Here is a 25,866-nt window from a genome sequence, read left to right on the forward strand (position 1 = left end):
ATGCAAAATAAGGCATTATTAACCTTTTATAAATATATATATACAAATACGGATAAACATATATATATATATATATCTATATCTATATCTATATCTATATACATATATATATATATATATATATATATATATATATATATATAAAAGGTTATTAATGCTTTATTTTATATATATAAAATGATGGTGATTTTAAAGAAATGAATTCAAACCACAACACTAACTTGGACCTCTATGTACTTAATTCAAATTCTTCAGTAACTATTAGGTTATTAAAACACTTTTGGTTAAGTTTGATTTGTACTTAAACTTACGCTGTTAATGAATTATGGTGCAACATCAAACTGTCGTTACCATATCTCCTTCAAACACTCTGAACACCAGGGGGAGCCCATCAATGAAGTCTTAAAAGATGAATACAAGGAATGCTTTTTCATGTTACAAGCTGTTTTACTGTAGAGGTGTCCAAGGCCAGTATTGGGGGATGAGCCCCAGCTCAAAACACCCTCATCTGGTCTAAGCTTGCATTTATTGGGTTTTGCATTTAATGACTATCAACTGGTATCACTGAGCATTAGAACTTCGGCTTTGTGCAAGAAAAGGCTGAAACATGTAGAAGCAGTTGTGTATTCAGGTAGTTTGACGGGCAGGGGCGAAAACCGAAAAAGGGCACCTCCTTTCAAACCCTTGGTGCTTACAGTTTAGGGTGAATTTAAATGTATTGGTGCAGCGGTAACAAGAGGGGGTGGCGAGGGTCCTCCCCTAGATAAATAATGAGCCTTTAACACTTAATTCCTGCATTCTGGTGAATATTTTTGTGACCAATTGTGACGAACATTATATTATGAAACAGGAAACACAAAACTTTTATTTATTTCTAAATTATTCATTATATTAAAGGATTAACATAGCATAATAAACTAGGTGCATCCTGAGGGCACCTTTTCATGGGTTTACCACTGAGAGGGCACCAGAGAAGGACATTTGTGATGTTTTATCTTCTACAGTGGAATCCAAGAGGGCACTTGAGCATGGTTTCTTTCTGACATGAGGACACTGGACACTGTGAGTGTACCACTGAGAAGAGGGTTATTTTTTTCCAACATGCAAGGTTGATTAGTGACGTCAAATGACTTATATATATTATATATAGGTCATTTGACATCAATAACCAGCATCACTTCAGGGTTGCATTTAAACATGTGAAGCGTTGCGAGTTTATAATAACAAAAGCAGGTTTTGGACCTTTTCATATGATGAAACAAACTCAAATTTAGATCAGAAATCTTGTTTAATGTAAAAAAAAATTGAAGTGTATCCACATAATGAAGTTCTTGCAAATTTCTGAAAAGTATCATTAAATGATATTTCTAATAAAATTACATATTTTATTGGTTACATAAAGTAGAAATGACAAAGAGCAGGTTGGTTTATTCAACATTCAATAATCTTATTACAAACTATAAAAACAAATCAGGCACTTTGATCTTAGCATTCATGTGTTTTTGGTCTTCTGATGTCAAATGTTTTAATTATCTGTAGAAGGTTGCAGAAATCTTGACACAAGAATCTTTAGAATTCCAAACCTTGGCGAGGTGACCACAAAAGTTTGCTTCTGCAGCAAAGCATGTAAAAAATGATCTAGATTCAACAGTTTCTTAGTGGAGTGAATAATTGTCGTGTCCTTGGTAAAGCAGCAGACTTCAGCTCAGCTCCCCAATGCAGACTCTAAAGTTCTGTTGCAGGGCCCCATTCAAAGTCCTCAGCCTCGTTCTCCTCATCATCCGAGCTGTCGCTGCCTCGGATCTGTGTGCGTCTGAACTGGACTGCCTGGTGATGATGTGCGATCCTGTGAGAGGCAAAACAAAGAGAGGTCAAATATTAGATCATAGCCTCAGTCTGGCTTTACTTTGAAAATCCCAAACCTAAAAACAACAGAGGGACACTTACACAAGAAAATTTCCCTGCCTCGCCTCAGGTTGTGCCTGTGGCTGCGGTTCTCCAGAGCGGGCCTACAAGAGAGGACAAGATGGGTTTAAAACAAGAATCTGACAGTTTCTGTGTCTCCTGAAGAGCATAACTATTCTAATTTATGATCTTAGATGATTTTGGGACCACAGTGGTGTTTCTATTTCTGTTTCTGTTTCATGTGTTAACTTCAAAACTCATCTTTTTCAATAAAGACAGCCATTTATGAAAGTTGTTATCGAGACCGCAATATATCTTTTGACGCTTCACAAACTTTTCAGTCAGAAAAGGTAAAGCATACAGACTTTAAACTTCCCTGTACAGTAAACATTTACCTTCTTCTTTACACTTGGTTTAACTTTTGTTTATGTTGTGAGGTTATAAATCTTCCTTTAGTGCTCAACTCTGCTGAAGGTGCATTCAATTGTTGCTGGGAAAAAAATCAAGACTATACAATTTAAAGTGTAAAATGAAAAAAAAAAAGGGAGGAAGAAGAAAAGTATAGAGGAAAAATGTTAAATAATATGTTGCTTTCTTGTAATAAGAACAAGCTACAGGTAGCATTTAAAGGACAAAGCACCAACAACAAAATGTATGTAAAGTTCAGCTGTTCTCCTAATTACTATTTTAACTTTTAATTTTATAATATAGAAGGAATTGTTTGGTCTATAAAATCTTAGGGGATTGGTTGAAAGTTGTGAATTAAAGTTTTCCAAAGCCCAGGTAGCTTGATTAAGTAACTTGTTTTGTCCAAGCAACAGTGAACAATGCTTCTACTTTCACAAAAGACTGAGAGAACTGAAGGATAATTACACGTGAGAAGCTAATATGAGGTAATGTTGTGTAATGTTTTGAGAAAGTAATCAATTGTAACTTTCAGTAGACTTTGTTAAAGGTTAACTGTTTTAAATACAAATAAACATAAACAGGTATTTAAATAAAGGGACAAACTTTGTTAATCGCTTGAAGTTTCTCCTCAATAACAGACAGCTTGGGCTTTGGCAGGCTCTCAGGCTGCACCTCAGCAGCAGCATAGGATGGCTCATTCACGGAGTACCGGGGGGTGGGGTCAGGGGCAATAAAATCTGGGGGTCCGTCTGATGGAGTGGTTGGGTGAATGATATCGAGAGCACTGAAATCTGAGTCTGTGAAACTTCGCAGAGTTGGGTCATCCTGCTCAGCGGGGCTTTGAGGCGGGCTGGGGCTCTCCTGGCGATGCGATCGAGGCTCAGGTACGTGCATCAAGGGTGGGATTTCTCTGAGGGAGTATGTGTCTGCTTGAGGCTCGGCATCCATGGTGGGGCTGTAGTGCCCGTAAGCTGGCTCAGAAGATCGGGCCAAAGCAGTTCCAGCCTGCCTGGAATCTCTGGAGGACCTGGCTGCGATCTGACCGGGGTAAGCCTCTTCCAGATCCTCATTGTCGGTGTACGCCTCTCCGTCAGTGAAAGGTTCTCCATCTGTGTCCTCCAGGTCACTGGCAGCACTGAGGTAGTCCGACTGGGTTTGGTCCAAAGCATCTAAGTCCTGTTCTCCACCGCTCTCCAACTGGAATGAAGAAAAAAAAAAGGATTAACTAGATTGTCACTGATCAACAAGAGACATTTATCAAAATGCAACACATCATGCAAACTCTTGAATGAAACTTAAGAATCATTTTTTAAGAAAACTAAAACCTGTCTATATTTGTATTAAACATCCTTTTACATGCTGAACATGCTGAACATCTTTCTTTTTTAAAGTTATACTTCAGGCTTCTCTGCCTTTACTCAGAGAGTATAGGACCGTGGTTCAAACAGGAAACCAGAAGAGGGAGTGGGTAGTGACATGCATGAAAGAGACCACAGGTTAGAATCCAATGCAGGCAGCCTGCTTCAGGACTATAGCCTCTGTACATGGGGCATGGCACTAGGTGAAACCGGTGCCTGCATGTTGAACTTTGTCACAAAATGTTCCCCTTGACTCAACCTTAATCAAGATGAAACTTAAAAGCATACTTTTGAGTATCGTGGCTACCAATGACTCATTTCTGTTGAAACTAAAAGTTACATACTAGACCATTTGCAAAGTTCAAAAATTGATAGAAAGGATGAATAAGTCTTCGCAATCTTGTAAATCAAATTCTGAAAAATGTATCCTCTGCAGAAATCCTCTAAGACTGTAGCAACAAAGTATCATAAAAGTAGTCTAAAGAGAAAATGCATTAAATGTGAAATAGACAAGTGTGTGTTGTTGGTATGAATAATTAGTGTATCATACCGTGACTTCAGACACCCAGACAGGTTTTGATTGCTGGTGACGGATCTTATCTTTGAGACTCGCATACCAAGCACTGGATCCGGGCTGCAGGTCGATACGTGCTGTAGAGAAAGCCAGGAGTGAGGAGTTATTTAAGGCATTGCACCAGTTATTAGTACAAGTACATCCGTCAGGAATAGACAAACAAAAAAATAGAGACTAACTACCAATTTCATACTGTCTTTTACTTGTAATGTATAATACAAGACTGGCAAAGTGTGTGTTTACCTGAAAAGAGGTGGCTGCAGTCTTTCCTCAGTTTGAGGGCCTGTGTGTAAAGGCGTCTGGAGCTTTTGTTGGAGTTGGGGTTGTATTTCTGCCTCATGGCTTTGACATCCTTGCGGCTGTGAGGGTCCAAAAAGAGAACCATTGGATGATACTGGATGTAGTTAAGCCTTTCCACTGCAGTAGGTGTGATGTCTAGAAGAGGGTGCTTGTCCTAGGAGAAGAACACAATAAAAACAGAGGTTAGAGAGGCCGGAAGATCAATGATAAGGACTTTTATTGCTTTAACCATTGACTGTCTATAAAACTTCAATCTGCTCCCATTGTTAAAGATCACCCCTCCTTGACCCATGTGCGATCTGTTGTAATGAGGGCAGCTTTATGACCTATACTGCAACCAGTCACCAGGGGGAGCTCTACATATTTAGTCTCACTTCTGGAGAACTTTCTTGAGGTTATCTATTTTGTATTTTTTTATGCAATCTATAGCTAATAAACAAGGACTGGCTCACCTGCTCCGCTATTTTCCTCACAGTGTCCAGTTTGATAACTGTAGAGCCGCTGTCTCCACTTCCACTGCGAGGAACCATATCTGCCAAAAAGGAAAGTAGTATGTGTCATGTGAGCATTACATCAGGAGGATAATCAAAGCAGTAGAAAAGAATGAGGTACAACAGAAAAGTCTCATGTCAAACATGATTGACATCAGGTGTCATAAAAAAGAAACTAACCTGCTGCTTCATATTCATCAGGCATCTCTCTGGTCAGCTTCTCCATTGCAATGTCATTAAGAGGACCCATGATGACAATGGGTCGTTTGAAATTAGCTGTAGATAGAAACAATTCCAGATTTGAAAACTAACTCAACATGTGTTAGGTCATGGTTTTAGATTATTTGTGTGTGGGGGTTAAGAACAACCTTCTCTGAGCAGGACTCTCTCATAGGCCGGGAATTTGCCCTGAATTGTGAGCTGCAGCAGGTCATCACGACTCCGACGGTTGTTCTTTTCATTCTTTTTGTTCCCTCTGAGCCCCCTGAGTTTCCAGAACTCAGCCCTTGGTCCTGTCACCTGCCTATCTCCGCTCGCCCGCTGTGCCTGCTCTATGCTGGCAAACGTCTCCGCCCTGCAGGAGATGATGACACATACAAAGACTGAGTCATGCTTGTTGGTTTTATAAGAGAAATTGAAATGTCTGTGTTGGCCTGATTCTGACCTGGCCTGGTTTGGGATGGTGCCTTTATCCATCTCGTGCAGGTCGTTCCCCATGCGGACTGCCAGCCAGTTGCCGAGCTTCCCGCGGTGCATCGTGTCCACCACCCTGAACACCTCCCCTCGGGTGAAGTTCAGACCAATGGAGCTCTCAGCCTCGTGGTCAAAGTGGGTGCGGATGTAGAAATTGTCTGCCAGGTTGGACTTTATGATCTTCTTATAAACTAAGGAGGGGAAAAGTTGCACATTTCATATTAATTCAGTGACTGACAGTGACTTTGCCTTTAACAATCCCAAGAAAGTCTGATAAACTTACGGTCCATCTTGTTCTGTGTGCTGATATTAACCTGCTCTCCTTTCCTGATATTCAGGAGGTAGTTGGCTGCCTCTTCGCGTGTGAAATGACCAAAGTCAACATTATTTACCTGAGTAAGAAAGAAGAAGATGATGTTTTGCAAAAAGATATAAGCAAAGAGGACTTTCATATTTCAAAAAAGAACACAACAGCTGACTCCGCTGACAGATGATACTCAACTCATGTTTCCTTAATTTACAGGAAACAATTGAGTCGTGATTTATTCAAACTTAACTTTTCTTCAACAATATAATGAGTTCTAAGGACTTAACAACACATTTGCACGTTGAAAGAAACTGAGCTGAGTTGTATCGTCTTGAATTTTTGGCAGATTAAGACTCCATTATTTTGAGGATTATAATATGACAGCTAAGTTTATATATTTTAAGAGTTCTGGTTGAGATAAGTATGAGCCTCCTTTATACCGTTACAACTTTGAAGCTACTTCAACAACTTAAGCAGAGCACTATCATCTCACCTGCATGATCTGATCTCCCTCTTTCATTCCCTCCTCATATGCCGGGCTGTTGGGCTGAACTCCACCCACAAATATACCAACATCGTTTCCCCCCACAAGCCTCAACCCGATGCTGCCCTCCTTCACAAACGACACCGTGTGAAGATCTGAGCTGTACCTGAAAATGTTAGCAAAGAAGTTAGCAATGCATTCATTTCAGACAAGGAAGAGTGAGTAGCCGATATCAGAATAAATGAAGATGACTCACCCTGGGTTTTGTGATGGGTAAGAATCTGGAGGCAGGGAGTAGATGGGCTCTTCAATGGGCTTGTCTGAAAGGGATATGATAATTGTAAGACTCACTGTTGGTTATATCTATTCTTCTTAATCAGAATATATTTTTACTCAACTAATTAAAAAAAAATTGTCAACAAAACACCAAACAACACAATTCACCTTTGGCTTAAAATATAAAGCGATCAGCATTTCTCATGTGCAAAAATGTAACCAGGTAGAGTTTTACTTCGAAAAGTATAACAATAATGTATATGTATATAAAAATTGGCAATTAAAACAGCTGAATAATTATCAAACTCAAACATTTTCTCTTTAGTAGTTTTGGACTTGAACCTTACTGTAGGGCGGTGGGTTGCTATTCACTGAGATCCCAGACATGAGGGGGCCATTTGCAGCCTGAGGAACTCTGTGAGAGGGAAGAAAGCATCAGTCAGCAATGTTTGTGATACTAAATCACACTTAAAGTAGGAAACAAGTAAAGACAGTGTTCTTTAATATGGTTTAAATATTAAAATAAATCAATCAATCAATCTTTATTTGTATAGCGCCAAATCTCAACAAATGTTATCTCAAGACGCTTTTACAAACATAGCATGTCTAGCCCATACTATATGTTAAATCACATGTTTAATGGCGTCCCCCAGGGTTCGGTGCTTGGTCCTCTTCTATTCATCCTCTATATGCTCCCCCTTGGTAATGTCATACTAAAACACGGTTTCCATTTCCATAGCTATGCCGACGATTTGCCACCAAATCCATGCCTCACTGAAATTAAAACCTGGTTGCAATAAAACTTTCTTCAACTAAACTGAGACAAATCAGAAATCATCATCATCGGCCCCAAATCCTTCACCAAAAACACCCAAAACTTCTCTCTCATTTCATAACGCGACTCTGACTCCATCAACCTATATTCGAAACCTTGGCGTAATTTCTGACACCAACCTTACAGTTGAAAAACACATCATCCAAACCGCCTTCTTTCACCTGAAAAACATCGCCCGACTCCGCCCACTACTCTCCTCCTCTGCAGCTGAAACCCTGATCCATTCATTCATCACCTCCAGAATCGACTACTGTAACAGCATCTTATACGCTTCATCATCCAAAGTCCATAATAAACTCCAGTACATCCAGAACACAGTTGCCCATCTACTAACTCACTCCCGTTCCCGTGATCACATCACTCCTGTCCTCCAAAACCTCCACTGGCTCCCTGTCCCCCAACGCAGTCACTTCAAACTCCTCCTCCTGACCGGCAAAGCCCTCCATCACCTGGCCCCCTCCTATACCACTGACCTGCTTCACCCTCACAACCCCTCCCGTGGTCTCAGATCCTCCAATGAAAATCTCCTCTCCCCAACCTGTAGGACCAAGCACCAAACCTAAGCTGACAGAGCTCACTCCATTGCTCCCTCCACCCTCTGGAACTCCCTCCCCAAACACATACACAACTCCACTGACCTACAAACATTCAAATCCCAGCTCAAAACTGCTTTTAACTGTTATTGTTTCTATATCCACTGCGTTTCTATTTTGTTTCTTTTATTCTGTCTTTAATTGTGTGTTATTTGTGGTGTCTTAGAGTTTTTTGAAAAGCACAATATAAATAAAATGTGTTATTAAAATGTTTTATTAGTGAGGATGGTATTGTTTCTATGTGGATGAAGCACATAGTCAACCATACCTGCGGTGGGTGTCCCCTCTCTCAGAGCTCCCAGACCTCCTGAGATGTGACAGCTGGTCTGACTCAGACGAATCTGAAGATGGGGAAAAAAACAACAGAGAATGTGGTGAGGAATAAAAAGAGGAGGAGGAGAGCATGACAGAAATTGATGCCAAGGTGTAAACTGACCATCAGGAGGTGGTCTCGTGGGTGATGGGGCCCGCCGTGGGGGATCCTGCTTCACAGCCACGGGCGAAGGATTTATTACAGGCAGGACTCTGAGAGGGGCACAGCGAATAATTGAATCTGTCATCGTGTGTTACATAACAAGAAACACAGCAAGCCTCCAAACGAAGTGTTCATAGTAACTGTCAGTGTTGGACAAAATGTTTGTACATGAGCAGCTCAACTGAAACACTGTGATGCAACCTTTGGGAGTAGATAAGGCATGTGCATTCATGTTAATCAGGGTGTGAGATAATGTCACAGCTGTAAAGCAGATGAACCACTCGAACTTCCTGTTGTGTGATTTGACACATACACAGTGGATTAGTAATTACAAAGTAGAACTCTCATTTCTCCTTTTTAAGTATGTCATAATTTGCATAAATACTACAGCATATTCTTCATTCATAGACTCATTATTACAATATGTTAAGTTCTCTAAGGCTTTTAATAATACAGGGTTATTTGTGTTATGTATTTATACCACACTAGTTACTGTTAAACAACCTGTGCTACATTTTCCCCACACCAATCAATAACCTAAGTTTTGTCCTTGTTTCAACTAGTGTTGGTCTTTCCTGTTGGATAGTTTCTAAACTGAACTCACTTTAGCTAAACTTACATAAAAAAGCTATCAAACAAAGAAGAGGCACATTATGTGAATGCAAACATTGTTTGTACATACACACAGGTTATTATTAATAGACAGTTGGTTCACTGTAAGCAGTGTGGATGGAGGATACATACTTGTAGAGTACTTGATATTATAAGGGTTATGTCTCCAGTTATTCCCACAGGTCATGTTTATGAAGAAGGATCTTGATCAAACCTCTTAAATGTATAGCGTGGAGAGAAGTCTTGCCACCAGACTGCTGACACAATGTAATGAGATCTGACAGGACCTGATGGTGTATCTTACCTTACTCTGGTTTTAGCAGCTGGGTTGGAGTTTGTGCTGTCTGTAGAATTCCTTCGAGGAACAGACGCGTAACTGGCCTCGGATTCAGATTCTGAACCAGCTGTGAAGATGAGTCGATAGAAGTTGGCATTATGGATCATTTCATACATCAACACACTTTTTTAAGTATAATGCCAGTGATGAATCACAAAGTTGTTAAAAAAACATTATGTCTGTAATTTACATATTTAACCACCATGTAAAACATGCTACATCCATGACAAGACATGGAACTCTGATGTATGCTTCCTGAAAAACAACACTCACACTTCATCCTAACCACTACGCATACATACCTCTCTGTGCCGGGTTGCTGGAGGCGCTCCATCGAGGCGGCTCCACTTGTGGTTGCAGGGAAACATCCGGCAGGACTCTGCAAGAGAAGAAAGGGAGGTGGGAGTGAGGGAGGAGGAAGACAACAAATCTCAGTCACGTTTGAAGAGGGGGGACCTGTGGCTAATATGATTATTGATGAGAGCGTGAGACTAAAATGTTGAATATTCACCTTAGTGTCTCTGAGGGAAGCTCTCTCTTTGATGGTTAACGGCTTTGTAACTGATCAAAATTAACCATGCTGTAATATTAGCTGTCTTAATTGATCTTGTGAGGTTTTATTCACTATCAATTTGATTCATGCAGAATAAAACATGCAGATTTCAAAGAACTAATTCATAACTAGCATTAATGTAGATGTTTGATTGGAATATTGTTTGCGTCCTCTGTTAAATCAACACTTAGCCACATACAGGAGAGGGACATGTTCAGTGAAAGTCACTTTTATTTCATTGGTTAACAATATGTCACCACACACACAAACACTTGATACACAGTCCAAAACAAAAATCAAGCAAAATCAAAGACTGCAAAAAAGAGACTTCAGGAATAAAAAAGAGCAAATCAAGAAAAATCACCAGACACAGAGACTAATTAAGTTTATAAGGACAATAAAAACATGTGATTAGCTCATGTTTGAAAAAGGGGAAGGCGTGCACAGTCTGTTCAGTGTCCCAGTCCGTGACATCTCGGTGGGGTTCAGGGAGGGGGTGGGGGTAGTTTGGGGTTGGGTGGACCTTCATCTGTACCTGTATCTGCTGAGGGAGTCTTGGCTGTATGTGGTGCTCTGCCTCTGAGGAGGCGCCAAGCCGATGTCTGGGTCGGAATCAGAGTCTGAAACACAAGGAGTACAACGTTTCAGAAATGTAGCAGGTGAGTGTTTCATAATTTTTTAAAAACTATTTTCAAACAAGCGTGCGTTCATGATTTAGAAGAAAAAAACCCTTTAACATGTTTATTTATGATCTAAAAATAAGATTGGATCAAATTAATTTCAGAGAAACATTGCCGCAAGTAGAAGTTCCCTATAATTTACACACAGTCTTAAAATGTTGCACTAAACACCTTTCAAGTTTTGCTCCTCGTCTTTGTTTGCCAGTTGTCACGTGTTCAGAAACAAACGTTAAAACATAAAGTAAATATTGTCCAAGAGGTGTCAGACTAAGTATCGATCTAGGCTGTCACAAGGCAGTAGGTGTGTCAGTGTGTGATGTACTGTGTAGTGAGCTGACCTAGGACTGGGACTCGGACAGGAGAGCTGACCCTCCGTGGTGGCTCCTGGCGAACAGTGATGGGGGAGGATCCCAGCACTGCAGGTGGGAGTTCAGAGAGACTTCTAAAGGGGAACGAATGAGAGACAAAAACAGTTAGAAAACATCTGGTGATAATCAAACTATTTCTCCTTTGGTTTGATTAAAAGACTGGATTTAAATTTGTCCTTACTTGTATCTGCCGTCTAGAGTGGGGCTCTCTCTGCGTGGTGGAGGGGAAGCGCCGCGATCAGAGTCCGATTCTGATACTGGTCTGCGAGGCCGTGAGGCATTGGAGGACGGGCGGGAGGCTGTCCACTTTTGGGCCACAGGAGATGAGCGGGGGTTAGGCAGGGTGGACATACCAGGGAGAGTCCTGGAGAAAGAGAGAAGAAAAATCTAGTCTTATCGCCTGACTCAGCTTCCTACTTTTTCAATGTACTGTAAACAAGAACACAGGTGATCTTTACTATCTTATGTAGGACACAAAACAGCGATTTCTGATATGCACAGTACGATGTACGAGTACTGGCTGAAAAAGCTTACCTCTCCATACCTTTTAATCATTTTGAAACTCTGCTTTTAAAAGAGCTGGAACATGACTTAGACTAAAATATGTAAAGTATCAACTGACAGTAAATTGAGGAATGAAAAGAACAAACCGTAGCAATCGTATTTGTTTACAAGTCATAAAAGGGAATAAATAAATCCTCATAGTTGCTCTAGCAGCAATCAAGCTTCTCGTCTTCTTACTGACATCTCGCTTCAGACTCTTCTCCTCGCTGTGTTTTGGGTTGTTGACCATTAAAGGCCATGTGGTAGGGTAGGTAGCACACCTGAAGCTTGAATAAACAGGACCTGGGTTTGTTGAACGTTGCAATGCTTTATGGGTTTTATAGTAATATAAAGAGCTTCTGCTTGTGGATAGGATGGATAGTGGAAACTAGCATGGAGGGGGGTAGTTATGGGAAGCCAGAGCTAACTGTTAAGCTTCACTGAGGTGTCATGAAGATAGGTGCCCACATCCCTAGTGATGTACTAGCTTTCACTGCCCATATGCCCCTCTCTCAGGCTACATTAGGAACAAATTTAACAATAGATGATATTAGTATGAGGGTATGATGGGATGGGTTTCTTCACTGAGCGCTTGTCCTTATAGAAACACAGGTACCTTGTGTTCTGGTATTCTGTCCTACATGTTATAAATAGATTTCCATGTGGTGAGAATTCTTCTGAGACTTGTCTTAAGCCTTTTTCTTTTTGTGAGCCTGCATGCACAGCTGTAATCACTCCTTTGTACTATTATGTTGATCCTGCGTAATAGTGGTGTCCCAGTGCACCGCTTCACATTGCATTATCGCGTTGCAGAAGCATGAGCGGTAATCACACAGCAGGAGCTTCACATACACACAATCAGTTATACACACGCATAAACACACGCACACACAGGAGGGACCATTGTGTCTGTGTGTGTGTTTTGCATTTCTGAATGCGTGTATGGCACCACTTTTACGATCAGTGATTGATCTGTAAATCTAAATAGAGAATGTGAACATGATCATATCGTTTAATAACATGTTGTTGGTTACACCATGATGTAATTAAACGTACTTGTATTTGCTGGAGTAATCTCTCACGTCTGGGCTGGCCCTCCTGATGGGGGGAGAGACGCTGTGGTCGGACTCTGAATCGGATGGAGCTGCAGCAACAACAATAATAAACATAGTATGTTTTTAACTTCATTTTCTGGCTTTCAGAAAGGTTGTCTTCAAACATTTTAAAGCTACCACCATCAATGTCTGCCTGTCAGGGTGGTTGATTAACAACATATATGTGTGAGAAACATATCCGGAGCAGGACTGACCTCTGCGGGAAGCGAAGGTTCTTGCAGGAGGACGAGGCAGGGTGGAGCGTACTGGTGATGCATCCCGAGACTTTGGAGGTGGAGGTTCAGCTCTTGTTCTGAGTTAAATGAAAACTTCTTAATACAGGTCTTTTTTAAGTGATCAGATAAGCTTACACTTCTTGATTTAAAGAGCTTAAATACATGTTGTTCCATGGGTCAAAAAGAAAACAAACTTGAGCAAAATACAATGAATATTCTAAAATGTATTCCTTATACTACAGCCTACTAACTAATTTAGCTGTAACTGTGTTCAACACCTGTTTGTTTGTTCCTAATAAACATCACATGAGCTGTTGTAATTCTGTATCAAACACAGAGAGGAAATAACAAAGCAAATCACCCTGTAGAGACGGAGGAGGTATATGAAGGGAATTAAACTGGCATGTCAGTGGTGAGACAAGTTTTGAATTTTGGCAGACAGATATGACTCTCCACCCATGGAATACAAGTGCAAGGAAATACACCTGAACAACAAACACTTTGAGCTTCCTGGTTTGTTGGTCGTCTTGTTTACCTGCGTGTCCTTTTTTCCCTGGTGGGATGACGGGACGCTCTGTGACTGGGGATGTCGATGTCTGAAATGTCTGAGGGAAAACAGATATTTCATCAGAGACTGACATGTTTCAATGTTGCAATATTTCCTCACCTCATCCCACATCTTATAACCAGAGATTTTCCTTCTTCCTCACCTTCTAGTTCGGAGCTGCTGTCTCGGCGGCGCTCGTTCTCACTGTTAGGGGCGCTGTCCTCCACCTCCGGGATGCTGACCAGGAACTTGCGGTCGTCCCTGAGGACCGTCATGGTCAGTTTGCCTCTGCTCTTCTCCACCAGATGCTTGGTCTCCAGCAGCGACAGATTCTCCGTCGTCATGCCGTTGATCTGGTTTACAGAAGAGAAATCATATGACATATGAAATGAAAATATTTATTTGTGGGGACAAGATATTCTGTTCGACAGGAGTTGCGTGTTAGCCCTTTAAGATTTATTTTCCGCATATGAATTTTTACCTTGAGAATAAGGTCTCCCTCCTGCAGTGTTCCCTCCTTGGCAGCCAGGCCTGAGTCTGTCATGTGTTTGATGAAGATCTGACTGCCCAGCTTCAATCCGTACTCTTCAGAAAAAAAGGAGAAGAATTCAGTCAGAAATCAGTACTCCCTCTAATAGCACTTTGGATGATAAAACTTCCCCAGGTCTTGATGTCTTACCATCTGAAATTTTCTTTTTGAGAAGCGTAGTTCTGATTGGTTTGTCTGGAACGTCCTGATAAGGCAGCCTCTTGTACCCTGATGACACCAGCGGTAATGTGTTTCCATAACCGTTACGGTTCGGCGAGACGCTGCGGGCGCGGTAGCGGCTGGAGTCTCTGTTGTCGCTGCCATCAGAGAAGCGTCGTGTTCTTCTGGGGGGATCTGGGTCCAGCAGGTTGGAATGGGAGGCGGCCCGAGACGGTCTGGAAGTTGCTGGGATCTGGATCTTTCGGGGACGTTTTATTGTCTAGAATGAGAAAGACAGTGACAACCAGAGATTTAGAGACACGTGAGCTGTGATTCTTCACATATCAGATGTCATTTGGGTTTTTGGTAAGTGCTTCCTCTGTACTCACTATGTTTGCAGTCTTGCCGCATGACTTGAGGGTCTGAATGGTGTAGTTAGAGTGGACATTTTCCATAGACACTCCATTGACCATCACAATTTGGTCTTTGTTGCTGCAGAGCAGAAGAAAACACACGTGAATCAGACTCTGTTTGTGGGTTAACAAGCTTTCTAGGCAAGATTTTAGACAGGATCTAGTTTTTTATTTTAAAACTCAAGTCTTTTAAGGTTTTCAAAGACACATCAGAGTGATAGTAGTCAACTTACAACAGCCGTCCCATGGCTGGTCCATTTGGCAGCACGTCTGACACCACCACTGTTGTATCCCCGTTGTCCGGATGAGGCTTGTCCTTGCCTCCTGATATGGCAAAGCCAAATCCCACCTTTGAATCCTGCCATTATTAGAAGGTAAGACTCTTTTAGGACAAGACTTCTAGACACGCAAAAAAACAGAGAGCTTCTTGAAGAAGGAACATGAATGAAATGAAAGAATGCAGGAGAGTAAGTAGGTAGAGTATGTGTGGGAGATACAGGAAAGAGATAGAGCACATTCCTCTCAGCTACGTTGAGTCTGAGGTTGGATAGTGAAGAGGGAGCTGGTGCTGCGGGGTGCAGCAGGGTGTGTCGCTGTGAATTCCTGCTGGAGTCTGAGCTGTGAAACTGAGAGGTCTGAAGCACGGTCCACCACAACCCCCGAAAGACCTTTACAATACCCCTGGAAACAATACGATCTCTTTGTGCCACACATCCAGGCTGCACTCCCAAGACCAAATCCAACCAAAGCACAATTTAAAAGACTTCTTGTTATTTTAATGCAGATTTCTTAGATGCAAATCCAAAAACACACAAAAGTATTCATCAAAACCACAACTATCTTAAATCCATGAATTCATATACTCTCTCAGTGTTAGATTATTTAATAACAATCACTCACTTTGCTCAGTGTTATTGTATGTTGCTCCCATATTGTCAGCTCCTCCATGCCTGGTCTCTGGAGAGGAGAATAAACAAAGAAGAGATTAAATACTTGCTACATGTGAAGACAAAATAAAACTTGAAGATATGAACCCTTGTGCATAAGCCAGGTCTTTACAGTGAGGACAGTTGAGAGCTTCTGCCAAGAAGGAAGAGTGTGTACAACTCAACCTGCTCTCAGCATGCTCTCACCTGCCTCAATCCTGCCTGACCGGTATGGAGGAGGGGCTACGTTCTTGGGTCCCTGAGGTGTTGACAACGCGTTACACACCCGGGGGTGGTTCAGAGAGCGTACACAGTAAAACACATTGAATATGCACAAGAAAGGCCGATACCACATTATAATTAACTAGATGCTTGTGCTTTTTGATTAATCAATCAGCTAAAGGTGACATATTTAAGTGTCTTATCTGACAGTTTAAAGCCCAACATTTTAAACATGTTGACAAATGTGACAAAGACAAGCATTAGACACAGACATGGCTCTAAAAAAAATACTGATCACTTCTTTATTATATTTTCTGATGAATGCTAATTGATGAAAAGATCGATCATTGCAGTGCAAGTGACAAGTGTATTTCCTCTTAAGGTTAACTCTTTATATTGTTCTGCACAGCACACTTCAGTGTTTGTCTCTCTGTAAACAGTGTCAGTTAAATCTCTCGGCCCTGGAGGCTGCTGAAACAGTAGAGCACTTGTAGCCAGTAGGCAGACAAGTTCTCTGTTGTATGCTTATTCAACACATCTTTAAACTTTCAGGTTATTCCTTTGAAGAAGCCAAACTTGACTTCTTTTAATTTATTAGTGAGGTTGTGTATACGTTAATTCCACAGAGTTAAAAATCACACACATTAAAGTGTATTGTTTTTAACCCACCTGGGAAATGGTGTCATGACTACGTTGTAAAACCTCCCACTGCAACGAAATTCCCCTGATCAATGCTGAGCAAATATTTGTCTAAAATGTCAATGCATGAAACCACAGAGGTTTACGAGCTGACCTGATGATGACATGACTCTCATACTTCAGATTTTTTAGGCTCTTATTTCCAAACCAAAAAAAAGTGCAGGCATTCCATGGCCTTCATTTCATAGAGGAGGGAGACACCTCCTGAGTTACAGTAAGAACGGGAAGAGCTGCTAAAGAAGCTATTTGTGATGAGTATTTGTTAAACTCTTTCAAAGCAAACAATTATTAAATCAAATGCTGTTGAAAAGTAAAAAGAGAGACAAAAAAATATCCATTTGTGGCTGACTGAGGGTTATAATGAGACTGTATTGTAATTGGTTTTGAATCAAATGTCAAGAAGTGTGCATTCAAAGGCAGGATTAGGGCTGGGCGATAAAACGATAATCATCATGATATCGTTTTTCTCAATATAAATATAAAAAATCAAAATGTGATACACTTAAACCTGTACTTACACCCCCCAACCACTGGGAAAGGGAGGAGGCGCTAATGTGCCTTAAATGCTAGTTCTCACCCAACATTGAACAGAAGATGAAGACAGAATAAACAGATACATAAATATATGAATGAAGTATGAACTGTTCATTTAAATTAGATTTCATTAAGATTTCTGAATTGCTGCTTGTTGAGATTGAAAAGTTTTGAGATTTTGTTTTTTGTTTGAAAGTTTGTTTCTGAATGAAACGTTTAAAGATTGCTTTGTTATAAAATAACAAAACAACTTGCACAATGTTGCCTATAGGGTATAAGTTATGTAAAAGGGTAGACAGGATAAGCCTTTATGTTTATATGTATGCATGAATGTACTTGTGTATGTATGCATGTGTATGTGTACGTATGCATGTACATATCGATATGTGTGTGTATGTATATGCTGGACTCAAGATATATATATTCTTGATGAATCCCTCAGTGATTGTTTTGTTTTTGCTTTTATTTCTGATTTTTACATGGCTCCTATGTTGTGGAGGGAAGTATTGGTTGTTGATGCAGACCAAAACCAACCTAATATAAACCTAATCTAATCTAAAAGACAGCATTGAACAGCCAATCATATCGCAGGGTGAGAGGTAGGCGTGTTTGAAGACGTTTGGAGAGGAATGTAAACAGCTGAAACGAGCGACAGCGACACAGAAGACAATGTGAAACCTAGTACAACTAAACACTGACTAACCGTGATGCATTCACTGCACTGTGGGAACTATATCACTCTGCCTGTAACTCTTTGTAACCTTACAGGGGAGTGCAGTACTCAAAACAATAATCTACTAAACTGACACACAGTATAACGTTTGATATATATTTGTGATAAATTTAAATCAGATCATGCAAATTAGCATTGTATAAAATGACGGGATTCAAGAAGCCCATCAGAGAACTAAATCCAGATATAAGCTAACAAACCGTTTTCAATTTTCACTCAGGAGCAAAAATCTGCCTTTAAATTTAAATGAAATAAAGATTTGATATTTATCGTGATAATTATCGATATCCACTGATATGAAAATTTGTATCATGATATCTTTTTCAATATCGCCCAGCCCTAGGCAGGATACTTTTAACGTCTAGTGTATTGCTGGTTTGTCCAAAGCTACTCATCACAGCTTTAACTAAACGCCTAGTTGTGAATTCCACAGAACATGTGTGTTCAAGAAATGTCAATAGGGACCGGAATAAACAACTACTACTACAACTTGGACCAAAAAAAAGAGTGTGTTCAAATCCTCTGGCAGAACTAGCGGATCACATGAGTACAAGGAAGTGACATATATCAATAGTGGTTGTGCAACAGAGTTAACTTTTACAACTTTGAGGGACACAAACACCAACCAAGAATCTAATCTGACACCAACACCCACATCCACACCAAGCATCTGATAAATACAACATGATTTCACTGATCCTGTGAAGAAACTTTGGAGCCAAATGAAGCCTCTCTTAGTTTAACAAGAGAGATGAATTATGGGGGAGAAAAGTCACACAGAATCACTCCACAGATCTTTAACTTGCTGCCATGATAAGCGCCGCAGGTGTACTGTGTTTGACCTGTGAACAGTAGGACATTTGTCTGAGCAGGTTAATAATAAACCCAAAGGTGGAAAAAAAACAGCAACTGACCCGATTACGCGAATACAAATTTGCTGTTCACACTCTTACTACATGCCATGCCTCTTTCTTTAGTCTCAGGTGATGCTTGATGATTCTCAAAATGTATTAGCTTGGGCTCGTAGTTGAGTTTATTATAGCAGATACATACAGGCCACGTCAACCACTGGTGATTCTCTTTGTTAAACGTTAACTCTGAATGTGGGTTATGATGATGATAAAGTTCAATGATAACTGGAATGAGTCAGATTAAAACATCACTAATGACATGTTTCACATAGTAACACACCTTAAGAGAGATAAAGGGGAAAAGTCATAATCAGAATCATATCATAACTGTCGTGGGTCAGGAGGATTTTCATAATGTAAGTTGAGATTTTCCAAAAACATGTCAAAGCAGATCATAACAGCATGTTCTGAAACACTTGGGCAGACATGTGTTGTTTGAAAGAGTAAGGATCATCTTTGCAATGCAAAAATATGATGATCATCAAATTCAAATTTAGTCAGAAAGGACAAGACGGACAACAAAAGTAGCAGAAGTTCTCTGTCCACCCATGGATTACTTCTACTGTCCTGTATGTTTACATCTTGCTAGCTTGAATGAACATTAACAGTTTGTATCAGTAACAATGGATGTCCTTTCTTTTGTTTGCTACTTTCAAGGCATCAGCATATTGTAAGCCTATCAACGCTTTCTACTCCTCTCTCTCCACTCACCGCTTGGTCTTTGAACCTCACTTCCATTTTCCCTCTGGGATCTCTGAGCCGAACAACACACCTGCGGCCTCCTCTGCTCGATGAACAGCCAGATTTTTATATTCCATACGCCAACGACAAAAGCTGAACAATCAAGGAACAAACTCCAGGTGACTGCTATCCAGAGCTAACATGAGCCTCTGCTAATATAATATGTATAAGACCAGCTGTGGTGTTTCCCTCTAAGAAGGGAGGGAAGAGAAAAAACACCCAGGAGAGACCTCACCTGGAGCGCTCCTCCCCCACTCAGCCTTTGCCCACAGTCTCAGTCTCTAGTGACCCTCCATAAACTGGAATTAAGGAGGAGCTGCACTGCCTTACAACCCTGCCTCAGACCACTGCACACAGACATCAGAACAACCAAGTCACTGAAATACTTCATTCCAAAAAATCCCTTGCATCTCTGAAGCTGAAGTTACAAAGCTAGCTATCTTTAAAGATAATAATGTCCTGCTACAAGAATAACTCCTTCATCTGCAAGTCCTCATCCTAGTCCTTAATGAAGATAAGGGAAGAGAATTTTGAAAATGCAAAAACTAATGTATTTCAAGAAAAATTGCATAATTCAACATGTCATGTGTGTATAACCTTTTTTTAAACTAATCAAGAATTAAATGACAAAAAGAACAAAATTAACATCACAAGTTAAGAATTTCTCTCTGTCTAATTTACAGCAAAAAAAACCAACAAAAAAAATCACTTGAAAAAGACAAAGTGACAGGTGGGTGCTAAATTTAAATATACTCACAGTATTGTTGCTGATGTGCATTTATTACAGAATTAAATGCTACAGGATAAAGCATTTTTTTAACTCAATCTCAAAAATGTAGTAATCATATATACAATAATATATTTATAAATATGTGTATATATATGTATATATATAATATACCCTATATATAGTGATATTAAATGGATAAATAAATTATATTCTTTAGATTTTATATGTAATATATACTATATACATATTATATATACATAATATAATATACTATATTTAATATATCTAATATTATATGAATATAATATTATATATAATATATAATATTATATAATATACTTTATGTATATATATAAAAGTGATGTTAAATAGGTAAATACATTGAATTCTTTAGATTTTCAGCTTATTTCTCTCACGGTTTCTCTTAATTGTTTTGAAAGCATGGCTTAATATGGACTTAACTAAACCTTGATTGGTATGTTTACATCTGTAGTTAAAACCTCATGAAGGATCTTTTAAACTACAGCTTCACTCTGATCAACATTACTGCAGATTGTCCACTGGTCTAAGTCAAATGCAAATGGGTTAAGATGCACAAACATGAACTTAAATGACACACACACACGGGCCTGGCTACCAAAAACAGATTGTTGTAACTTGCAACTTTATCCACTTACAGGCACCACCAGCAGTGGTGGAGGAGGCTCCGGGGGCAGAGAGCCAAAGTGCTTCAGTAGTTTCATTCTCTGAGTCAAATTCATGATGATAACCTAGCTGTGGTCTTCTGTGAAAAGCACCTGCTCACTGACTCTGTATCTGACGGATACAGACGCACAATAACTCCTGATGGGTCAGTGCAGGAGATTAATGTAGTCCATATCACTGATGCATGTCCTGATACTTCAAAAAATCTAAACCTAAAAACTAGAAAAATGTAAAAGATGTCAAGTTGACATTCCTCTGCTTTTATCACAAATGTCCAAAGTTATGATCTGTATCCTCCATTATTCCTTTTTCAACAGGTCCATAAAGTCAAATAGGTCCACTTGCTCCCACTGTCACTGGTATGTGTGTGTCCTGTTAACTTGTAGTCTTTCCCACAAAGCAGGAGCAGCAGATCCGCTGTTGGCTGGGTTTCAGTCTGCTGGCTGCTATGGTTACCTCAAAGGAATGAGAGCACTGGGCTGTTAATAATTGACAGGGTGTTTGTGACACTGAAGGTCTGTTGGCCCGGAGTTCAGTTTTCTGAGTTCCTCCACAGGTCCTGCGGTGTTTCAGATCAGGTGAAGGTGGCTACACAGAGCTTTGATTGTATCTCTCTTTCATGGTTCACATTTTAAGCTGCTGTTTGTTTGTAGGCTGACTTGGCTGATCAGAGCCCTGCCCGGTCAAAGAGACACGTCTGTGACTTGTCTTTGAAGGAGGAAGCACAAACGCCGATCTATAACTATAATGCAGAAATAGTTCATGAAATCCTCACCCACAGAATCTTCTTTTAGATCCGGATTATACTCAGTAGCTATAGAAAAAAAAGATCCTCTGCTTGGGCTCAGCTTGGTGTAACAGCTGGCCTCCAGTCAGCCACATCACAAAAGCTGAATTATTAATAGTTCTGACAAAAAAAAGAGAGCGTCAGCAACCATCGCTGTTACTAAAACAAACATGAAGTGAAGGTGTGCCTCCTGTATAAGGTAAATAATCTGTCATTCACTCTGTCTGTTGAGAACTATAGTGAACTCAGCTGCTTCTGCTCCCTTCATTTTCATGTAAGGCCTCCTCTGTTGGCTTATCATATGCAAACGACCAACTTTGGAGAACCTGGTAAGCAAAGAGCTGAAGTTTGAGTTTCACTTTGAATGCAGTGGCCTACTTTTAAGGTGACGCATAACTGGAATTCCAAACATTGCAAGGAAGCTACTGTTACTCCTGTAATATGACTTTGATAGATACAGAGCCTTGTATGAACGTCAACACAGTGATTATTTATGAATAAGGAATAATAAGCTTCCTTGATTTGAAAGACAAACACTCTAGAGGTTTTCAGAGCCCTCAGTGTCTTTGATTACTCAGGAACAGGGTTGCGTGGCCTCAGTACAGCAGTTACTCCTGGCATGTGCTGTTTACTGTGTTTAAATACTGCTAATACACTTCAGAGTCACCTGGACTCTCATACAGACAGTGGCATACTCAGGTTGTTTGAGGGGCAGGGGCGAAAAAACAAAAAAAAGGACACCTCCTTTCAAACCCCTGTACTCACTGTTTAGAATGAATTTAAATGTATTGAAGCGGCATTAACAAGAGGGTCTGGGGGACCTCCACTGGGAAATTTTGAGCAGCTAACACTAATTCCTGCATTCTGGTGAATATTTATGAGAATAAGCGTGCTGGAAATTGAATTATGAAAAAGGAAAAAACTTAACTATTTCTTTATTTCTATATGATTGATTATATTACATGATTAACATAAAACAACGAAATGAACTATAGGGGCATCCAGAGGGCACTTTTTGTACGTTTTAGGGTAATCCAGAGGGCACTGAAGGGGCATCCGGAGGGCACGTTTTCTATGTTTCAGGAACATACAGAGGGCACTTTTTCTATGTTTTAGGGGCATACAGAGGGCACTTTTTCTATGTTTTAGGGGCATACAGAGGGCACGTTTTCTACGTTTAGGGGCATACAGAGGGCACGTTTTCTACGTTTTAGAAGCATACAGAGGGCACTTTTTCTACATTTTATGGGCATCTAGAGGGCACCTGTTCTGCATTATCCTCTGAAAGTCAATTTTAATGTTTTATCTACTACAGTGGAATCCAAGAGTTTTCTTTCGGACATGATGGCACAAGGGAGGTCGGCTGACCCCGCCTCCCCCTTATTACACCACTACATACAGAAGTTCTCTTCAGGTAAATAAGAAAACACAAACAAGGTTGACTGACCCAAAGATACATTTCTATATGACAAAACTAATAGTCCAAATATTTACAAAAGACCTTGTGAATAATGCCAGTGAAAAAATGTCAACAGTATTATGTAGTTTGAACATGATGAAACTGATAGTTGATAATAAAAGGGCACCATGTATCTGCACAGTGCTGATTCACAATCTTAATGCTGTTGTGAAAATCAATAGATCTGCTAAAATGTGATGCAGATCTTGAATTATCTATAAAATGTGTCAATACCACCAGAATAAACACAGTTTCAGACCTTCAGCTTAAACCATGAAACGTGTAATTTAAAATGTAGATTTAAAAACACATAAAGTCAAAATGTAGTGACTAAATCTTAACCATAGCCTCTGACGTCATCAGGAGCTGCCCAGAACAACCCCTTGATGTCAATGCAGAGGGCCACTTTAAGGGCCACTTTATCACATACAGTTTATAGGTAAATACAGTGATTGGAGGAGAGGGGTGAGGAAGACGCAGCTGTTTGGGAATGCAGAGTCGAAACTATTGTGCAACCCTCTGTCAGGCAGGTAGAAACCTGCATGTGTGGCAGAACCAGTAAGGTGAGGATGAGGAGAGCAGGGCTACACCTGACAGTCACCAACCAGCAGCCACCCAACATACAAACAGGCCAATACACACAGAGGAAGAGGAGTAGCTTCATCAGTACACTATAATATATATGTTATTCCAAAATAACACAACACAGTGACACACATTCGCCATAAAGCCTGTTAATGCCCACAGTCGAGTTAAATAGAATAATTAATGGAGCTTGAAGGCTTTTCCTCTAGGCTACACATGCTAAAGTTAACGCCATGGTGAGCGGCTCACTCTCTCTGAGTAATTTTATGTCTGTTTAACTTCAACAAACATTTAAAAACTCTAATATGTCTCTAAACTAGTTCCCTTTTTAATAAGTAGACTATTTCTTTAAACCCTCTACTTCCTATCTTCAAGCTCTTCCCGGTTGTCTGACAGCCATGCCTCACCTGTGTGCCTGGAGGTATTTGACAGCGACAAAGTGAACACACCTGTAAAGGGCCACTCTGCACTCCGTGGGCTCGTCGCGTTCTCCCGTCACTCCCAGAAGATTCGTCCAAGTCTGAAGATCCACACACCAAATCCTCTCGACTCCCTCACAGGCTCGCGTTGACTATTCCAGTGGTATGAAAACTTTCTCCAAATCTTACTGAGACAGGTGAAGGAGGCGTTGAGGGGGGTGTTGACGTTCTCGACGTACAGGTGAGTATCACGACGTCATCACGTGAGCGCAGCGACTGGCAGGAATTGGTCCTGCCCATTGAATAAATCTGTCCCCAAGTTTTGGTTGAGCAATAAACCTTTCACCTTTCGAGCTAAACTCATCCCCCTTCAGTAATAAATAAATAAATAAATAAATAAATAAATAAATAATTTGACATATTTCTGAGTCTCTGTTTATGTTAATGTTAGTTTTGGCATGTTTTACTTTGAAAGAAGGGACATACAAATGGCTGGCCAGAATGATCAATTTAGAAAGTAAAACTGACCTTAAAGTTGATGTTGTTTCTACAAATTGTTATTTAACCCTCCTGTTACCCTCAAATTGACTAACATCTTTTACCCTTAGGGTCAATTTGACCCCAGCAATTTAAACCTCCAGAAACTGATTGTTACCCAGGTTTATGTGTCAGGTGTTGACTACCTAAATAGCCCTTTAAGTAAAACATATTTTAAGCATAGACCAAATTTAAAGCATTCAGAAGGACTTTATTTGTAAAACAGAACATCAAACTGCTGTGAGTTTGTCGTGCTCTCGTCAGCCCTTCCTTGTTTCTATGTTATCAAAACGTATGACACAGGACACATCATTGAATGTCTTTAGAGACATGGTGGCTGGAAATGTTATATCTCAATCTGAAGGTTGAGGGAGGCTGTTTTAGGTTATAAAAATGTATGTTATAGTGACCTCAATATCATCCAAAACAACCAAAACAAATGTGTGTAAAATGTTGATATTTCTCATGTATTATACAGCTAAAACAGTCTGGGGTCAAATTGACCCGAAATTGGAACATATCAATATTTTATTTTTATGTTTTCCCAGTTGTCCCCATTAAATTAGGAAAAGTCATGAAATATGAAGCAAAATATATGATGTTAATCATTATGGGGTCCAGTTGATCCCAAGGGTAATAGGAGGGTTAAAAAGCACTTTGGTTACAGCAACAGCCCTCCATCGTCACAATTATAACTGGAGAACTGTAAAAGTAGGCCAATGTGTGACTGCAAAAATGTTATATTTTGACTGTGAGTACCTAAGAGGGTATCTCAGGATGTATGTCCCCAACTGCTGCCTGAGATCTTCCGGCCATTCCCTCTTGGAACTCCCAAGGGCGAGGTTAAAAACCAGAGGTGACTGGGCCTTTGCAGTCAGGGCCCCGTCACTCTGGAATGACCTGCCGGAGGAGATCAAGCAAGCCACATCCTTGTCCTCTTTTAAATCTCTTTTAAAAACACACTTTTTCAAATGTGCTTTTAGTTCTTAACTCATCACTGACTTTTTAAGTTCTGCATGGTTTTTGTTACTGTTTCTACTTCACTCATTTTAGCTCTCCTTACCTTTGTTATGTACTTTATTGTTTTGTTTTTGCAAAAAACATGTTT

At 40.1% G+C, this 25,866-nt stretch overlaps 1 protein-coding gene across 3 annotated transcripts; it reads right to left on the reverse strand.

Annotated features, from left to right (window-relative positions):
- Positions 1–1,371: 1,371 nt before the first annotated feature.
- tjp3 (tight junction protein 3) lies at positions 1,372–24,483 on the reverse strand. Of its 3 annotated transcripts, XM_034710982.1 has the most exons (31): positions 19,772–19,787; positions 19,507–19,629; positions 15,671–15,727; positions 15,004–15,128; positions 14,747–14,849; positions 14,349–14,637; positions 14,151–14,254; positions 13,833–14,022; positions 13,658–13,727; positions 13,102–13,199; positions 12,849–12,936; positions 11,431–11,613; positions 11,220–11,323; positions 10,737–10,821; positions 9,951–10,027; positions 9,616–9,715; positions 8,661–8,749; positions 8,493–8,565; positions 7,144–7,211; positions 6,777–6,840; positions 6,530–6,686; positions 6,013–6,121; positions 5,701–5,920; positions 5,405–5,610; positions 5,217–5,312; positions 4,998–5,077; positions 4,489–4,699; positions 4,222–4,322; positions 2,917–3,510; positions 1,948–2,009; positions 1,372–1,846 (listed from the first exon to the last, which is right to left on the reverse strand). In XM_034710982.1, exons 2-31 carry the CDS (start codon positions 19,531–19,533, stop codon positions 1,726–1,728), a joined length of 3,951 nt encoding a protein of 1,316 aa, XP_034566873.1. In that variant the 5' UTR covers positions 19,534–19,629; positions 19,772–19,787; the 3' UTR covers positions 1,372–1,725. The 3 variants fall into 3 exon arrangements, with proteins under 3 accessions (XP_034566873.1, XP_034566881.1, XP_034566889.1); XM_034710990.1 differs by lacking the exons at positions 19,507–19,629; positions 19,772–19,787 and adding an exon at positions 24,252–24,483; XM_034710998.1 differs by lacking the exons at positions 19,507–19,629; positions 19,772–19,787 and adding an exon at positions 24,210–24,483.
- Positions 24,484–25,866: the final 1,383 nt, after the last annotated feature.

This window comes from Notolabrus celidotus, chromosome 2 (genome assembly GCF_009762535.1).
Source record: "Notolabrus celidotus isolate fNotCel1 chromosome 2, fNotCel1.pri, whole genome shotgun sequence".
Taxonomy (NCBI): Eukaryota; Metazoa; Chordata; class Actinopteri; order Labriformes; family Labridae; genus Notolabrus; species Notolabrus celidotus.

What these genes read in the sequence shown, in the direction of transcription:
- tjp3 (XM_034710982.1), bottom strand. Translation starts at nt 19,533, where the DNA reads ATGGAAGTGAGGTTCAAAGACCAAGCG. An exon ending in AGAGGGGACACCCACCGCAG is followed by an intron (nt 7,212 to 8,492) that starts GTATGGTTGACT and finishes TCCCTCTCACAG; the next exon opens with AGTTCCTCAGGCTGCAAATG. An exon ending in ACCATCCCAAACCAGGCCAG is followed by an intron (nt 5,611 to 5,700) that starts GTCAGAATCAGG and finishes CATCTCCTGCAG; the next exon opens with GGCGGAGACGTTTGCCAGCA.